We start from the raw sequence: 17,600 nt of genomic DNA on the forward strand, positions 1-17,600 counted from the left end.
GGAACTTTTGTCAGGCAGCAAATTATAAAGTACCTTCTGATCTAGGCACTTGACCTCTTTTAAGTTTCCCTTAAATAAACTTGTTTCTTCTGGCGATAATACAAGAATATCTGAGAAGTTTCTGTGTAGCATGGCTGAACCTTTCTGCTCTAAAGATTAGAAAATAAAAATTTTTTTGAAAATTAAAATCAAAGGACTGGTCTGAATAAACCATTCCTGGAAGGTCCAGATCCAGTGTCCTTTCCCCATGATATTATAACTGAAGAAGCCCTGACCTACCTCTCCTTAAATATAGTAAAATGCCTAAGCAAACTACTTAAAAATAAGATCATTTATATAATGTTACTAATTGGCTTTAAAGTCCTCCTGGACTTAAGGTCCACCCCTGGAGCTGGTGATTCAGGAGGTATGGAGCGGCCTGAGACTTTGCATTTCTAAGTAGGTCCCAGAAGGTCATGCTTTGCTGCTGGTCTGGGAACCACACTTGGAAACCTACTCTTTGGAAGATAAGACTCTAAGAATGTGTTGTGATCCCCTTTTATTTAGTCCAGGTACCCTTGGACTTGTTATTAACAATATTGATCAATTTAAAAGTAATTACAGAGACTATCACATAAGAATCCAGAAGGAAGTAAAGGGAAAATGTCTGCTACAGCAGTAAATAAAGAGCTGCACATTTAAAATAATTTAAATAGGAAATGAAGGAAAAGCCTTTCAAACTGTTCCAAACTAATTCTATCAGTAACTGGTTTGATTTTTTAATATTTGACTAAGCAAAAGCACTGATACTTATAATCTACCACCAGGAGAGATGCTTGCTAAGTAAGAGCAAGACTTCACTAATATAGACTATTTATAACATCAAGGTTTAGGATTCTGCTATGGTCTGTTTTCCCTAAACCCCTTAGAGGTGAACCAGTGCAGTCAATAAATACCATTTCACATGCCTGTCCTGAGTCATAACATTACTTCCCTTTAAAGTAAAAAATGTGAAGGTGGTAAACTTTTAAAAAACTTTAATAATTCTAATTTTAATTTGTCTACTCTTCTCCAGACTGTCTTTTACTCTTTTTTTTTACAGAGAAGTACCTGGTTTCAGCCTAGATTATGAGCTGATAAATGTCCATCACAGAAAATTTCCTGGAAAGAAAATTTGCCACCATTACTTCTAAGTGTTGAGGAAGCTGTGTGGTTCCCAGCAACCCAGCTGGAGCAGAGCCATGCAGGGCTGTGAGGCATCTGGAGGCTCCAAGATGGTTTTAATCTCTTCATTGGTAGCATTTCCTTATGCATACTCTTGGAAAGATGCTGATGTACTTCCGTGATGTAGAGTGGATGTGGATGGGAGAGAGCCTGTGAGAGAGCTGGATGTATCCATGCCCACTTTTGTACCTAAAGAGGCAAATCTTAGCATGTTCAGTTCAGTTCAGTTCAGTTGCTCAGTCGTGTCCGAACTTTGCGACCCCATGGACTGCAGCATGCCAGGCCTCCCTGTCCATCACCAACTTCTGGAGTCCACCCAAACCCATGTCCATTGAGTTGATGATGCCATTCAACCATCTCATCCTCTGTCGTCCCCTTCTTCTCCTGCCCTCAATCTTTCCCAGCATCAGGGTCTTTTAAAATGAGTCAGCTCTTCGCATCAGGTGGCCAAAGTATTAGTTTCAGCTTCAACATCAGTCCTTCCAGTGAACACCCAGGACTCATCTCCTGTAGGATAGACTGGTTGGATCTCCTTGCAGTCCAAGGGACTCTCAAGAGTCAGCTCCAACACCACAGTTCAAAAGCATCAATTTTTAGTTGCTCAGCCCTCTTTATAGTTCAACTCTCACATCCATACATGACTACTGGAAAAACCATAGCCTTGACTAGATGGACCTTTGTTGGCAAAGTAATGTCTCTGCTTTTTAATATGCTATCTAGGTTGGTCATAACTTTCCTTCCAAGGAGTAAGCATCTTTTAATTTCATGGCTACAATCACCATCTGCAGTGATTTTGGAGCCCCAAAAAATAAAGTCAGCCACTGTTTCCACTGTTCCCTCCGTCTATTTGCCATGAAGTGGTGGGACCAGATGCTATGACCTTAGTTTTCTGAATGTTAAACCAACTTTTTCACTCTCCTCTTTCACTTTCATCAAGAGGCTCTTTAGTAGTTCTTCACTTTCTGCCATAAGGGTGGTGTCATCTGCATATCTGAGGTTATTGATATTTCTCCCAGCAATCTTGATTCCAGCTTGTGCTTCTTCCAGCCCAGCGTTTCTCATGATGTACTCTGCATATAAGTAAAGTAAGCAGGGTGACAGTATACAGCCTTGACGTACTCCTTTTCCTATTTGGAACCAGTCTGTTGTTCCATGTCCAGTTCTAACTGTTGCTTCCTGACCTGCATACAGGTTTCTCAAGAGGCAGGTCAGGTGGTCTGGTATTCCCATCTCTTTCAGAATTTTCCAGTTTCTTGTGATCCACACAGTCAAAGGCTTTGGCATAGTCAATAAAGCAGAAATAGATGTTTTTCTGGAACTCTCTTGCTTTTTTGATGATCCAGCAGATGTTGGCAATTTGATCTCTGGTTCCTTTGCCTTTTCTAAAACCAGCTTGAACATCTGGAAGTTCATGGTTCACATTATTGCTGAAGCCTTCCTTGAAGAATTTTGAGCATTAATTTACTAGTATGTGAGATGAGTGCAAAAGTGTGGTAGTTTGAGCATTCTTTGGCATTGCCTTTCTTTGGGATTGGAATGAAAACTGACCTTTTCCAGATCCTGTGGCCACTGCTGAGTTTTCCAAATTTGCTGACATATTGAGTGCAGCACTTTCACAGCATCCTCTTTTAGGATCTGAAATAGCTCAACTGAAATTCCATTACCTCCACTAGCTTTGTTTGTAGTGTTGCTTCATAAGGCCCACTTGACTTCACATTCCAGGATGTCTGGCGCTAGGTGAGTGATCACACCATCGGGATTATCTGGGTAGTGAATATCTTTTTTGTACAGTTCTTCTGTGTATTCTTGCCACCTCTTCTTAATATCTTCTGCTTCTGTTAGGTCCATACCATTTCTGTCCTTTATTGAGCCCATTTTTGCATGAAATAGTCCTTTGGTATCTCTCACTTTCTTGAAGATATCTCTAGTCTTTCCCCTTCTATTGTTTTCCTCTATTTCTTTGCATTGATCGCTGAGGAAGGCTTTCTTATCTCTCCTTGCTATTCTTTGGAAGTCTGCATTCAAATGGATATATCTTTCTTTTTCTCCTTTGCTTTTCGCTTCTCTTCTTTTCACAGCTATTTGTAAGGCCTCCTCAAACAGCCATTTTGCTTTTTTGCATTCCTTTTTCTTGGGAATGGTCTTGATCCCTGCCTTCTGTAGAATGTCATGAACCTCCGTCCATAGCTCATCAGGTACTCTATCAGATTTAGTCCCTTAAATCTTTTTTTTTTTTTTTCCCAGTGGGTTTTGTCATACATTGATATGAATCAGCCATGGATTTACATGTATTCCCAATCCCGATCCCCCCTCCCACCTCCCTCTCCACCCGATTCCTCTGGGTCTTCCCAGTGCACCAGGCCGGAGCACTTGTCTCATGCATCCCACCTGGGCTGGTGATCTGTTTCACCATAGATAGTATACATGCTGTTCTTTTGAAATATCCCACCCTCACATTCTCCCACAAAGTTCAAAAGTCTGTTCTGTATTTCTGTGTCTCTTTTTCTGTTTTGCATATAGGGTTATCGTTACCATCTTTCTAAATTCCATATATATGTGTTAGTATGCTGTAATGTTCTTTATCTTTCTGGCTTACTTCACTCTGTATAATGGGCTCCAGTTTCATCCATCTCATTAGGACTGTTCAAATGAATTCTTTTTACGGCTGAGTAATATTCCATGGTGTATATGTACCACAGCTTCCTTATCCATTCATCTGCTGATGGGCATCTAGGTTGCTTCCATGTCCTGGCTATTATAAACAGTGCTGCGATGAACATTGGGGTGCACGTGTCTCTTTCAGATCTGGTTTCCTCAGTGTGTATGCCCAGAAGTGGGATTGCTGGGTCATATGGCAGTTCTATTTCCAGTTTTTTAAGAGAATCTCCACACTGTTTCCATAGTGGCTGTACTAGTTTGCATTCCCACCAACAGTGTAAGAGGGTTCCCTTTTCTCCACACCCTCTCCAGCATTTATTGCTTGTAGACTTTTGGATAGCAGCCATCCTGACTGGCGTGTAATGGTACCTCATTGTGGTTTTGATTTGCATTTCTCTGATAATGAGTGATGTTGAGCATCTTTTCATGTGTTTGTTAGCCATCTGTATGTCTTCTTTGGAGAAATGTCTGTTTAGTTCTTTGGCCCATTTTTTGATTGGGTCATTTATTTTTCTGGAATTGAGCTGCAGGAGTTGCTTGTATATTTTTGAGATTAATCCTTTGTCTGTTTCTTCATTTGCTATTATTTTCTCCCAATCTGAGGGCTGTCTTTTCACCTTACTTATCTATTTCTCACTTCTACTGTATAATCAGAAGGGGTTTGATTTAGGTCATACCTGAATGGTCTGTTGGTTTTCCCTACTTTCTTCAATTTCTGTCTGAATTTGGCAATAAGGAGTTCATGATCTGAGCCACAGTCAGCTCCTGGTCTTGTTTTTGCTGACTGTATAGAACTTCTCCATCTTTGGCTACAAAAAATATAATCAATCTGATTTCGCTGTGGACCATCTGGTGATGTCCATGTGTAGAGTCTTCTCTTGTGTTGTTTGAAGAGGGTGTTTGCTATGACCAGTGTGTTCTCCTGGCAAAAGTCTACTAGCCTTTGCCCTGCTTCATTTTGTACCCCAAGGCCAAATTTGCCTGTTACTCCAGGTGTTTCTTGACTTCCTACTTTTGCATTCCAGTCCCCTATGATGAAAAGGACATTTTTGGGGGGTGTTAGTTCTAAAAGGTCTTGTAGGTCTTCATAGAATCATTCAACTTCAGCTTCTTCAGTGTTACTGGTCGGGGCATAGACTTGGACTACTGTGATACTGAATGGTTTGCCTTGGAAACAAACAGAGATCATTCTGTCGTTTTTGAGATTGTAGCCAAGTACTGCATTTCAGACTCTTTTGTTGACTGTGATGGCTACTCCATTTCTTCTAAGGGATTTCTGCCCACAGTAATAGATATAATGGTCATCTGAGTTAAGTTCCCCCATTCCAGTCCATCTGAGTTCGCTGATTCCTAGAATGTCGACGTTAACTCTTGCCATCCCCTGTTTGACCACTTTCAATTTGCCTTGATTCATGGACCTAACATTCCAGGTTCCTCTGCAATATTGCTCTTTACAGCATCAAACCCTGCTTCTATCACCAGTCACATCCACAACTGGGTGGTGTTTTTGCTTTGGCTCCATCTCTTCATTCTTTTTTTTTTTCTTCTTCATTCTTTCTGAAGTTATTTCTCCACTGGTCTCCAGTAGCATATTGGGCACTGACCTGGGGAGTTCATCTTTCAGTGTACTGTCTTTTTGCCTTTTCATACTGTTCATGGGGTTCTCAAGGCAAGAATACTGAAGTGATTTGCCATTACCTTTTCCAGTGGACCACATTCTGTCAGACCTTTCCACCATGACCTGTCTGTCTTGGGTGGCCCCACAGGGCATGGCTTAGTTTCACTGAGTTAGAAAAATCTGTGGTCCATGTGATCAGATTGGCTAGTTGTCTGTGATTGTGGTTTCAGTCTGTCTGCCCTCTGATGCTCTCTCTCAGCGCCTACCATCTTACTTGGGTTTCTCTCACCTTGGACGTGGGGCATCTCTTCACGGCTGCTCCAGCAAAGCGCAGCCGCTGCTCCTTACCTTGGACGTGTGGTATCTCCTCCTGGCCGCCACCCCTGACCTTGGACGTGGGGTAGCTCCTCTCGACCGCTGCTGCTGACCTTGGACATGGGGTAGCTCCTGCGCCGTGCAGCCGCCGACATAAGATAGTTTATCTTATGTCTCTGAAATGGAAACAAAATAGTGACTGGTTCAGATTCTAGGATGGTGTAGGTCTTTAAAAACACATTGAGGTAATCAAAATATGCATATAGTCAATATATTGAAAAGAGTCTCAGGTGGTAACAGTGACAACATTAGGATTGTCAGATAGTAAATTGTCATTTTTTGGCATGTTTTGTCTTTTCCAGATTTTAAGTCAAATTCTTTACATTGCTTCTGTAACTTTATAAGTTATTAAAAAAAAATACGTTATAAAAGACATTCTAGAACTTGCACATCAAAATGGTTGTTTCCCCTTTCATCATTGTCATTCTGAGCAGCAAGTTTCTTATTCCAGTTATACCAGTCTTATCCTGTCCATTTTTTAAACTCCTACAGTTCCATTGACAATCTCCCACATGTTCTCGGTGGTGGAAAATTTCTTAAGCACTGATTTTTTGAAAGAGTCAAATGGCATTCATGGCAAAGTCTAATGAATCAAGATTAATAATCAAGATTGATATCTTGTAGAGTCTGGAAGAGATTATGACCATTAAGTGCTAAAATATACCCTCTGTGTCATAGTATATTGAGTATACCATGGTATATTGAGGAGGTACCTCCTCAAGCTCTTAAACATTTAATCTGAAAGAATAAAGTTTGAAATGTAATTGCCTTAAAACCAATATTACATAAAATTCTGAAACATAACTTTCTACCTAAAAGGAATTAAAACAAAGCATCCTTGCAGTAAGCATATACATCCCTTAGGTAACTCCTTGAAAGGGACTTCACTGTATGCATATGAGTTCTTACTTCTTACGGCAGTCATGCTGTCACTCTTAAGTCACTAATCACAAAACATGGCATATGAGCTGTAGGTGCATTGCTTAGCTCTAAAACGCAGCTCTTTCATTTACCAGCTATGTGACCTCAGCAAATTCTAAACCTCAGATTCCCATCTGTAAAATGTAGAGAGAGGATTTTGGTACTTCATAGGATTGTTGTAAGGTTTTATTAATGTAATAACTGTTAAGTTCTTTTAAAGTGCCTTAAAGATAACATTATTTCACCAATTTCAAGATGCACATTTTAACACTTCTCAAATGAGGATATATCTTACAATTAATGTAATTTTTAGGAGCATTTTATTAGCATTTAATTAGCAACATCTTTTTTTAACCAGTGGCACTTAACGGTACACTGTAGAGTAGATGATGTTTTAGATTTCAGTAACTAATGTAAGCACTTGATCAGCACTGATGGTCATCAGCATTGTCATCAGTGTTGTCACCATCACCATCATAATCCTTGGTTGCAAGCAGGGCATTGGCATTTGACTGGTTGGCAATACTGGCTCAGAGTGCACATCAAATTTCAATTTTGCTTATTTGTTTTCATTGATGTTCTTATGAAACATCAAGTGAGCTCTTTTTCATATCTGTTTCATATTAAACTAATGTATCTACGAGGTTAATTCATGCATCTACGTTGTTTTCAGCACCATACTTGGGGAGCTGTTCTTCAACACAAATCAGTTTCTATAAATAAACAGGCGAGAATGCAAATTATTTTCTCTGTGGATGTGTTTTTCTAAATCCATTCAAAGAAGTGCTTTTTCTTAGCCAGCAAAACCAAGCCACTGTTGTACTAGTTAAGATTTACTGGTTTGCAGTCTTCTCTGAGAGAGAAAAGCAGCAGTTTATTGATCTGTAACAGAGAGTGGATCACAGCCAAACCTTTCATGGTTTATACAATGCACTGACATAAGAATCTGCATATCATTAAGAAGACCAAGTCCTCACAATTTGAAGCCACCTGTCAGACATGAACAATAACTGGGAAAGATCGATAACACAATATAAAACTTGTTTCTGCACAGACACTGCCAGGATCCACACCCAGTGACAGGTATGTCTTGTTATTTTACCAGTGATATGTGTGTGGTTCCTAATTTGAGGTTTCCTCCTCATTTTGATTTTATTGTTCAGTTTGGGGGAGGGTGGGAGAGACCAATTTGGATCTGAGACAAAGATCTTCTGCCAGGTGAAAGATGTTCAAGAACAGGAGAGGACCTTGGACCAAAGTTTATGAAGCTTGACTCGGAAGATTCTGGGCACATATCCATCCAAATACCTTGACACATACTTCATTCACCCATAACACAAGCAGCATGTTTCTTCTTGCCTTCAGTTTTCCCTCAAGAGTTTAAGTGATGGTATTTACAAGCCATTATGAAGGAAGAATACACACACACACATGGGGCTTGACTGAGACCAGTAAACAGTTTTTGCTGTTGTTGGCTTTTAAAAGTATAATTGCTTGAATAATTCCAGAAGCTGGGCTTCTTCCTTTTGCCCCCTTGTCACCCCACTCCTCCTTCAGTTCTCCCAGTCCCCACCTTATTTTATTAACAAAGCTACCTTTGTCAGACATAATGCTCACTCTTATCCCTGCCTTTGGATTTGCCTACTCTCCCAAGTTCAGTGCCATGGACCTGGACCAGGGCCTATTTCCAACAGAATGTCAGGTGATGACCATATAGTCAGAGAAATTAGAGCTGTCCTGTCCTCTTGGTGAGCTGCCAGTTAGAAACTGGGGACCAGCAGGGAGCTGGGAGGCCTGCCAGTGGAAGAGTGAGAATTGAGTCTCTGCAGGCAAGCTGAGCAGTATTCAACCGTAGCTGGAAAAGCCACACCAGGGAGCACGCCTGTCAGAAGCAGCCTGTAGAAGGTCCCTCAGAGTGCTTTCACAGTAGTCAGCTTTGACCATAGTGCAGACCCATTCAGACAGTGAAGAAAAGATTCCCAGCTAAGCAGTAAGGAATTCTCACCCCGTGTGATCAAAGGGGTTAGCCGACTCCCCTTTCCTTCCTTTTTGTTTACTTACATTTCTGACCTCTTACCATCTCCACGACCGTGGCTTGATAGTTTCCTTTTGCATAGCATTTTAAAATGCTTTTTTCTTTCTCCAGTTGATTTTAAAGCAAACAAAACCAAGTTGACAGGAAGTATCTAATGTCTCTTTTATAAATAATTACTATTACAAAAGTAATGAAGGAGCTAAAATCATGGATAGTTGCATCACTGAAGGGCAACCACAATGAATGTTTTGGTGTATTTATTTCTAATTGTTTTAAATAGATGTATAAATATGTATTTTTAACAAAATGGGTTATGACAGAATAGTTTTTTTAATCAACATACTTTGAGTATTTCACTGTATTATTAAAAGCTCTTAAATGACATCAATAGCTGCATTAGGATACAGGATACATGGATATGTTATTATTTTAGAATTTTCCTGTTTGGGAGAGTTTATATAGGTTTTTCAATTTTCACTTTATCTCTCAGCTTGGAATTTGTTAAGCTCAATTTCTTCAGATTTTGTTGGTCTAGAGTGAGAATTTGGGCACAATGGAAGAAATGGAATATTCCTGTCTGTACCTTCGTTGCTTCCCTTGCCAATATTTTTCAAAAGGAATTTTGCGGAAGCAAAGGTTGGAGCAGTGGGCTTTTTTCTTTTTGTTTTAAATGTTGTGATTGTAATGTCTTGTAGTAATCTCAGTTAACTTTAAAGTAGAAAATCAATATAAAATAAGAAATATGTTGCCTAACATAAACCCTGATGTTTCAAAACTGCATGTCTTGCTAAGTCACTTGAAGTTTATCCAACAGAACAGAGCAGAATTTTTTTTTTTTTTTTTTAAGATGAGGACTGCCTGGATGAGATTTATGTTTTAAAAGACTGGATCAGTGAAAAACTTGAGATCTCACAAGAGAATTCACATGAAATTAATCTTTTTTAAAAAATGTGAACATTTGGTGCAACAACTGCTTTGAAATTGCAGTTGAGAAAATGAAGCTGTTGAATCAAAATTTGGAAAGGAAGATAAGTTTAAAAACCAGAAATAGTTTGTGAAATGATACATATTTATATTTGAAGGACACCTTCCTCAAAAAGTCACATTTCTGGAGAACCTATTTTATCTCCAATAGAAGTATTGTGTTTAGAGACCTGCTTGCAGCCCCTGTTCACGGGAGCATCTGTAAGTGCATCACTCTAAACATCCAGTGGCCAGATACAGGGCAGCCATCACCTTGCTCCACAGGTGTCTCTCCCCACTTTTCTGATTTGCTCTGTCCATTAGCAGTCATCTTTGTAAACAGAAGGCTAAGATTTGGTGTTATACATATTTTTAAATGACTCATTTTGATGGGGCTCTCTTTATTGTTTCAGGTTGAATGCATTTGGGAACTTGATGCATAAAATTTGCATGACTCCTCACTCCTTTCTGGATCTGTCATTGGATTCAAGCCAGCATGGCTCACACCACAAAGGTTAATGGCTGTGCCTCAGGTAACTCCATGTTCTGGAGTGTGTGTGTATGTGTGTGTGTTTGTGTGCATGAGTGTGTGTCTTTGCTCAGACTAATACTGCTTCTTTTTAAATAATGGATAAATAATAATAAGTTGCCTAGATAACTAGAATTTCAAAGCAGTTTCTGTCCATTAAAGTTTTTGTTGTTGTTTAATCTCTTGCAGAATCTGCTTTTATCTTTAGAGTTTTTATGTACAAAAATCAGTTAGGTAAATTATTATCTAAGGCAACTCTATTGGAGTGTTGAAAGATAAATGTAAAATCCTGAATGCTAATGCAACAATAATGTATACTTCTCTTGCACTTCTTATGAGGGATCAAAGAATGAGGGAGGAGATGAGTCTGAATGCTTAAAACCAACCCTTAGTATCCATTCCCGAGCAGCTTTTGTTTGATTTTTGCCCAAAGAGAAGGGTATATTCATTCTTTAACTTATCCAAAAAGAAATATACAGTAAGCTACAGATATTATGAATCATAAAGATTTGTATTCTGATTCTTACTTGATTATATTAGAAGCCTATATATTTTGCATATCTATGATTTGTATTGTTTATATAAGATTTTGGAGAAATTTGTAGGACAAACACTGAGAAAAGTATATGAGACTATATATGGCAGGAGATGACAACCTCTCCAAAGTGGTACTCCAAGTGTTCATTCTTCTTTTAAGTTGTCTGCCAGATAGCAGGACGTGTGAGAGCAGTAATTGTATATATGGGAATTCTTGTGGAGCACTTGAATCCAAGGTCCTCACACTGCTGTCTCTGAGCACTGGTAATGAAGAGAATGTAGGGTTGGAGTCAGGAGACCCATCTCCTACATTAACCATGAATTATGGGGCAGGGCTATTTCTCCATGTGTAAAACATCAGTAAGTATGTGCAGGGTTAGAACCAATGAGAGCATCAGAAACATGCCTACATGTGTTGTGTAAGCTGTAAAACATCAGGAGGAAAAGGGGGAGATCTCTGAAATGGGCCTACTCACCCCCTATGAGACTTTGTGTCAGCAATCCCAGCTACAAGCATCCCCTCTAACAAGATAACTACAGCTTGCCCCAGATCAAACCCAAATAAACTCAATTGCTAATTATGGAACAACTGATCTTAATCCGTTCATTCTTCTTCCTGTCCTTTCTGCTGCTCGACTTCTCAGGACTTTTAGAGATTCTGCTTAGGATTGCTGTCAATCCCTAACATTTAATGAACTCTCAGTATTACCATGGTACCCAAGATGCCTTGCCTGCATTATTATACTTAATTATCACTGTAATCCTATGAAAGTATGTGTTATCATCACTGCCACCATCACCACTGTTGCCCCTATATCATGGCACAGAGAAGCTCAGTAACTTACCTAAGTGAAGAAAGAAAAGTCAGGATTATTACTTGTTTCTCTAGTCAAATATTTGATAAGGGCAGAAATCGAAACACTGTGAAGTTTCTTGAGAGTTTTGAGTGGGTTTCAATCCCCCCATGATGCTATCATCTCCTTTCCCTCTCCTGCCCCTAATTCTTTTCACACACTCGGAGAAAGGGGGCTTGAAGTTGTTCTCCAAAACACTCTGGTATCTCTGGCAAAATTCTATATTCAGGGGTTTAGATACTTACCCCAAATGACCCTAATGCCTTTCCAACTTGATTTGTCCTGGAGTATCACTTTTCCTTTGTTCCTAAAGTCTGATGATACAGTTATAACCTTCCTTCCTCACTTGGTAGCCTGCCTAGCAGGTCTAAGGACTGAGTCTGAAAGCAAAGAAAAACTCTCTGATTTGTGACTTCTGGGGTGTCAGGGCATGACTTGTTATTGCAGACAGGTGTCTGGACCAGGCAACAGAAGGTCTTTGTATATTCTAGTCACCATGGCCTCTGTAAGCCTGTAAACAAATCTGATCAGAGACTTAAGTCACACATACCTTTATTTTATATATGCATATATGTATATAAATATGTGTGTATATATATACACACAGATACATGTGCATGAATAAACTGTATATACATATATGTGTGTATATGTGCATGTATATATATACACACACACACACACACACACATACATATATGTGTGTGTGTGTGTGTATGTACACACACACACATATATATGAAACTCATTAGGAAAAATTTTATAATATAGAAGCTTAGTATTTTCCAAAAAATAAAGCAAGAACTACTGGTAATACCACCACTCCAAAATAAATGTTTTGCTTGTTTTGCATATAGCCTTTATTTTTTTCTCTTTTCTAAAATTTTATTTTACTTTTTAAAAACAGTTTATTGGCGTATAGTTAATTTACAATGTTGTGTTTAATTTCAGGTGCACAGTAAAGTGATTTAGTTATTTGCTGTTTAGTCACTAATACATCGATTCTTTTTTAGATTCTTTTCCCATATAGGCCATTACAGATTATGGAGTAGAGTTCCCTGTGCTATACAGTAGGTCCTTATTAGTTATCTGTTTTATATATAGTAATGTGTATATGTCAATCCCAGTCTCCCAATTTATCCCCTCTCACCCCTGACCCCCATAACCATAAGTTTGTTTTTTATATCTGTGACTCTTTCTGTTTCATAAATACGTTCATATGTACCATTTTTTAAGATTCTACTTAAAAGTGATATCATATGATATTTGTCTGTCTCTCTCTGACTGACTTCACTCAGTATGACAATCTCTTGGTCCATTCATGTTGCTGCAAATGGCATTATTTCATTTTATAAATTTTATATATTTCATAGTTGAAATTATACTTATAAGAATTTGTACATTTCTTTTCTCACTTTGTATTACAGAAGAAATACCTAGCCATTGTAAAAAAAAAACAAAAAAAGCCAAACTCAATACAAAAACGTATGTGAGTTATAAATACACTTTTTGAAATGTAGTTAACTTAAGAACATTTACAGACTCAGATTTAAGATGGGATAAAGAGAGCTTTATGGAAGCTAATAAAGGCTGGTGGCTGATCTTTCCCATGAGAAAAAAAAACTGCATTATTTGTATAGTTTAGTAGAGTGTTAAGTGTGAAGTAAATACATGTTTTATTCATTTTCAAAAATAAAGTATAATATTAAATATGCTTTCCTAAACTATACTTCCCCTAGATGTGTTATGCCCCAAAGAGCATATATTCCTTCCTACCCCCGCCCCCTGAAAAATCACTGCTTTGGGCCCCTCAGAACATGAACAGAAATCCCATGTGAGGATGGAGTCAGAACACTGGCGAAAGAAACACTTTTCATGGTCTGAGGAATATAGCAGATGCAAAAGAAGACAACTGAGAAAAGCACAACCTCGTTACACTGTGCCCTTGCTGCAAGACACACCTGAAGACTGATCATCCCATGTTCACATCCCTGTCTAGAGTTTAAATTGGATAAGGGACCATTCACAAGTCATTTTACAGTCTCATTCCCCACTGAGTCCTTCAGTTAGATTGGGTAAAAAGTATTGATCTTTTAAAAATTGAAGTAGGCTTCCCTAGTGACTCAGATGGCAAAGAATCTGCCTGCAATGCAGGAGACCCAGGTTTGATTCCTGGGTTGAGAAGATCCCCTGGAGAAGGGAATGGCAACCCACTCCAGTATTCTTGCCTGGGAAATCCCATGGACAGAGGAGCCTGGTGGGCTTAGGTCCACGGGGTTGCACAGAGTCAGACACGACCAAGCAACTAACACATAGCTTATCTACAATGTTAGTTTCTGGTACGGCAAAGTGATTCAATTATACCTATATGTACATTCTTTTTTTATATTCTTTTCCATTATGATTTATCATAGGATATTAACTATAATTCCCTGTGTTATACAGCAGGACCTTGTTTATCTATTCTATATATAATAGTTTGCTTCTATTTGTGCCAAACTCCCACTCCATCCCCTAACCCCCTCCCCCTTATAAGAGTGGTTAATTAATACTGTAACTTGTAAAATATATTACTGTACATTTCAGACATTAAAACATATGTAAAGGTTATATAACAGGCATTCATGTACATACCATCTAAGCCTAAGAAATAAACTTTACCAGTACATGGCATGTATTGAGCACTTCAGTTCAGTTCAGTTCAGTCGTTCAGTTGTGTCCGACTCTTTGCGACCCCATGAATCGCAGCACGCCAGGCCTCCCTGTCCATCACAAACTCCCAGAATTTACTCAAACTCATGCTCATCAAGTCGGTGATGCCATCCAACCATCTCATCCTCTGTCGCCCCCTTTTTCTGCCCCCAATCCCTCCCAGCATCAGGGTCTTTTCCAATGAGTCAACTCTTTGCATGAGGTGGCCAAAGTATTGGAGTTTCAGCTTCAGCATCAGTCCTTCCAATGAACACCCAGGACTGATCTCCTTTAGGATGGACTGGTTGGATCTCCTTGCAGTCCAAGGGACTCTCAAGAGTCTTTCTCCAACACCACAGTTCAAAAGCATCAATTTTTTGGCGCTCAGCTTTCTTCACAGTCCAACTCTCACATCCATACATGACCACTGAAAAAACCATAGCCTTGACCAGATGGACCTTTGCTGGCAAAGTAATGTCTCTGCTTTTTAATATGCTATCTAGGTTGGTCATAACTTTCCTTCCAAGGAGTAAGCGTCTTTTAATTTCATGGCTGCAGTCACCATCTGCAGTGATTTTGAGCACTTATAATGTGCCAAACATTGTACTGGGCCCTGGGGATAGAGCAGGGAACAAAATATGCAGAAACCCCTGCCTTTAGGAATCTTACATTAGTAGAAGTTGAAGTCTCCATGTGAACAGAGTATCCAGATAAAAGAGAGTCATTCTTACACTATTGAAGAACTCTTTATTTATCTGAAATTCAAATTTAACTGGGCGTCCTCTTATTTGCTAAACCTGGCAGACTTACTTGTAAAGCCCTTCCAGATTCATCTTCCTTCTTACTGCCCACCCCCTCAGTATCAATTGTTTGTCATAATTTTATGTCTTTTTCACCAGATCCTTCATCCTACTTCTGTTGATTGGTTCAGTTTTGTTTTTATTAATTTAAAGCATTTTATTATGGTATTACTGCTACTGCTACTGCTAAGTCACTTCAGTCGTGTCCAACTCTGTGCGACCCCGTCCCTGGGATTCTCCAGGCAAGAACACTGGAGTGGGTTGCCATTTCCTTCTCCAATGCATAAAAGTGAAAAGTGAAAGTGAAATCACTCAGTCATGTCTGATTCTTTGCGACCCCATGGACTGCAGCCTACCACGTTCCTCCATCCATAGGATTTTCCAGGCAAGAGTACTGGAGTGGGGTGCCATAATGTCATTTGTTAATGTAATGAAGTATGAACATCATAAATTATTCATGACTAACTGTTCTCTTTGTTTATAGCCAAGTAGGAAGTAAATGGGAGTCATTGGTTAGAAAAATTGGTGTATTTCTGCAGAATCTAGGGATAGGGACAGTCTGCTTTTTCCTGTTTTCCCATCATATTGTAAACAGTGTACTGATTGATGCCTCTCTGAACACTAATTAATGTTGTGAAACTTTAATTAGAGTTTAGAGTCTCTTTGGAAGTCAAATAACAAGTGACTTATTTGTCAGATAAAGATAATAATACTTGTCCTACCTTCTTTACGGGATTGTTATGAAGAAAAAAATAAAACAATAACCGTCAAAACACTTTTTAAGATGTAAAGTGCTGGTCAGAAGTCAGGAGAAATCACCATCCTCCTTGTCCTGCTATCTCTGTCATGATCTAATAAACACCTGCTCAGGTGCCGTGTGCCAGGCTCTGTCAGATGCTGGGATGTTTGGGAAAGAACTTAATTATTGTCTTGTATCTGACAGTTAAATGAAATAGGTATATGAGCCTTAGTGAATGACTTTTTATGCTTGCCATCACCATTTGTATTTTTTTCTAATACTTACCTTTGCTAGTCTATTACATTTTCTCCCCTCTTGCTATTCTCTTTCACAGCCTAAACATGTATATTTTCCCAGACAGATACATATTTATTCATTCAATATACTTATTGAACTGCATTAACCATTTGGTTCTCATTTTAAATTAAATAACTTGCATAAAAATATTTAATTTAAAATGTTTAAATAACTTTCATAAAATCTTGTTACCTCGTCAGTTATTTGGCTCCAAGTTTTGTCTCCATGCTGATGTTAAATGAGGTGCAAAGGCCACAGATAAGACCTGGTCAATCAGAGAGAGTCAAAGTCTCGTGGCAGAGAAGGTAGACGGCTATGGTGCAGTGCAGCCTACTTTCCGTTGTGTAAATATTTTTTCTGGGCAGGAGCATTTCTCAAACAGAACTCTGAGCGCACTGCGGTGAACCTGACAGCAGGGATATGAATGCTGTTTGTCAAGAACAAGACCAATTTACACTGACTGGTCTGCCTGGAGGGGCCCTGGTGTTTTCCAAGACCATCTGTAAAGAATGTCAGAGAGCATGGCAGAGGTGGTGTGTTTGTGGTGGTGAGTCAGACCTGACCTCTGTGTTTGTATTACACCAAAGACAGAGGGTGAGCTGAAGAGAAACTGGGGCTGTTTTAATTTGTGGGCACCTTTCTTGACTTTCCGGGGTCTCCTGATGCAATCTGCAAGAGGATTAAATGCATTTTCCCTTAAATGGTATGTTCAGTGGTTATCAGGAGAGCTGAGAGGGTAACAATTGCCCAACATAAAAACATATGTAAGAGCTAGCCAGGATTTTGATCTCTTCTGTTCGATCTCCCTTTTATGTTCAGATGACAAAACATGACTTGCCCCCATGGCTAACCCAGAAATTGAAAGTAGAGAGTCATTTTTCTTTGTTTGAGGCATTCTGTTGACATTAAAAATGAGAAGTGTAGTATCTATGAAGATCTAATTGAACAGATCAATGGGAAAGTATATATTTCAGAAAACTACATAAAACCCAAAAGTAGAATGATTATAAATAACATGTCTCTCCTGACAGGGATTATTTTTTTCCTTAGTGTGAATTGTTCTATAGAGCCAAATGACCAAGTGTATTCTAATACCATATACATATATATGTATATATATATATATATACATAAATTATATTTGTATATTTAGTACCTCATGCAGTTTCACCCTTTATTTGATGTGTTTAATAACTGGATTTAATTAGATTATCAATTCAACTTCAAATGAAACTGTTAGTTAGTTAACTGAAGGCTAATTCCACACTGAATTTCTAAGTGAAATAATTTATTTTCTTATAGTGATGGCATGTGGGAAGATACTTATTTTTTTAAGTAAGAAGTATTTACATTTGAATTTCCTAAGTGTTAAAATGCCAA

General features: G+C 38.8%; 1 protein-coding gene across 2 annotated transcripts in view; it reads left to right on the forward strand.

Annotated features, from left to right (window-relative positions):
- KANK1 (KN motif and ankyrin repeat domains 1) overlaps positions 1–17,600 on the forward strand; it is a 213,263-nt gene that overhangs the window by 142,752 nt on the left and 52,911 nt on the right. The window contains exon 3 of one of the 2 annotated variants that reach the window (XM_043486548.1): positions 10,187–10,306. In XM_043486548.1, coding sequence (XP_043342483.1) covers positions 10,270–10,306 — 37 coding nt within the window. In that variant the 5' untranslated portion in view covers positions 10,187–10,269. Of the gene's footprint in view, positions 1–10,186; positions 10,307–16,650; positions 16,768–17,600 lie in introns of those variants that run through there. The other variant, XM_043486547.1, reaches the window with a different exon arrangement.

This window comes from Cervus canadensis, chromosome 14 (genome assembly GCF_019320065.1).
Source record: "Cervus canadensis isolate Bull #8, Minnesota chromosome 14, ASM1932006v1, whole genome shotgun sequence".
Taxonomy (NCBI): Eukaryota; Metazoa; Chordata; class Mammalia; order Artiodactyla; family Cervidae; genus Cervus; species Cervus canadensis.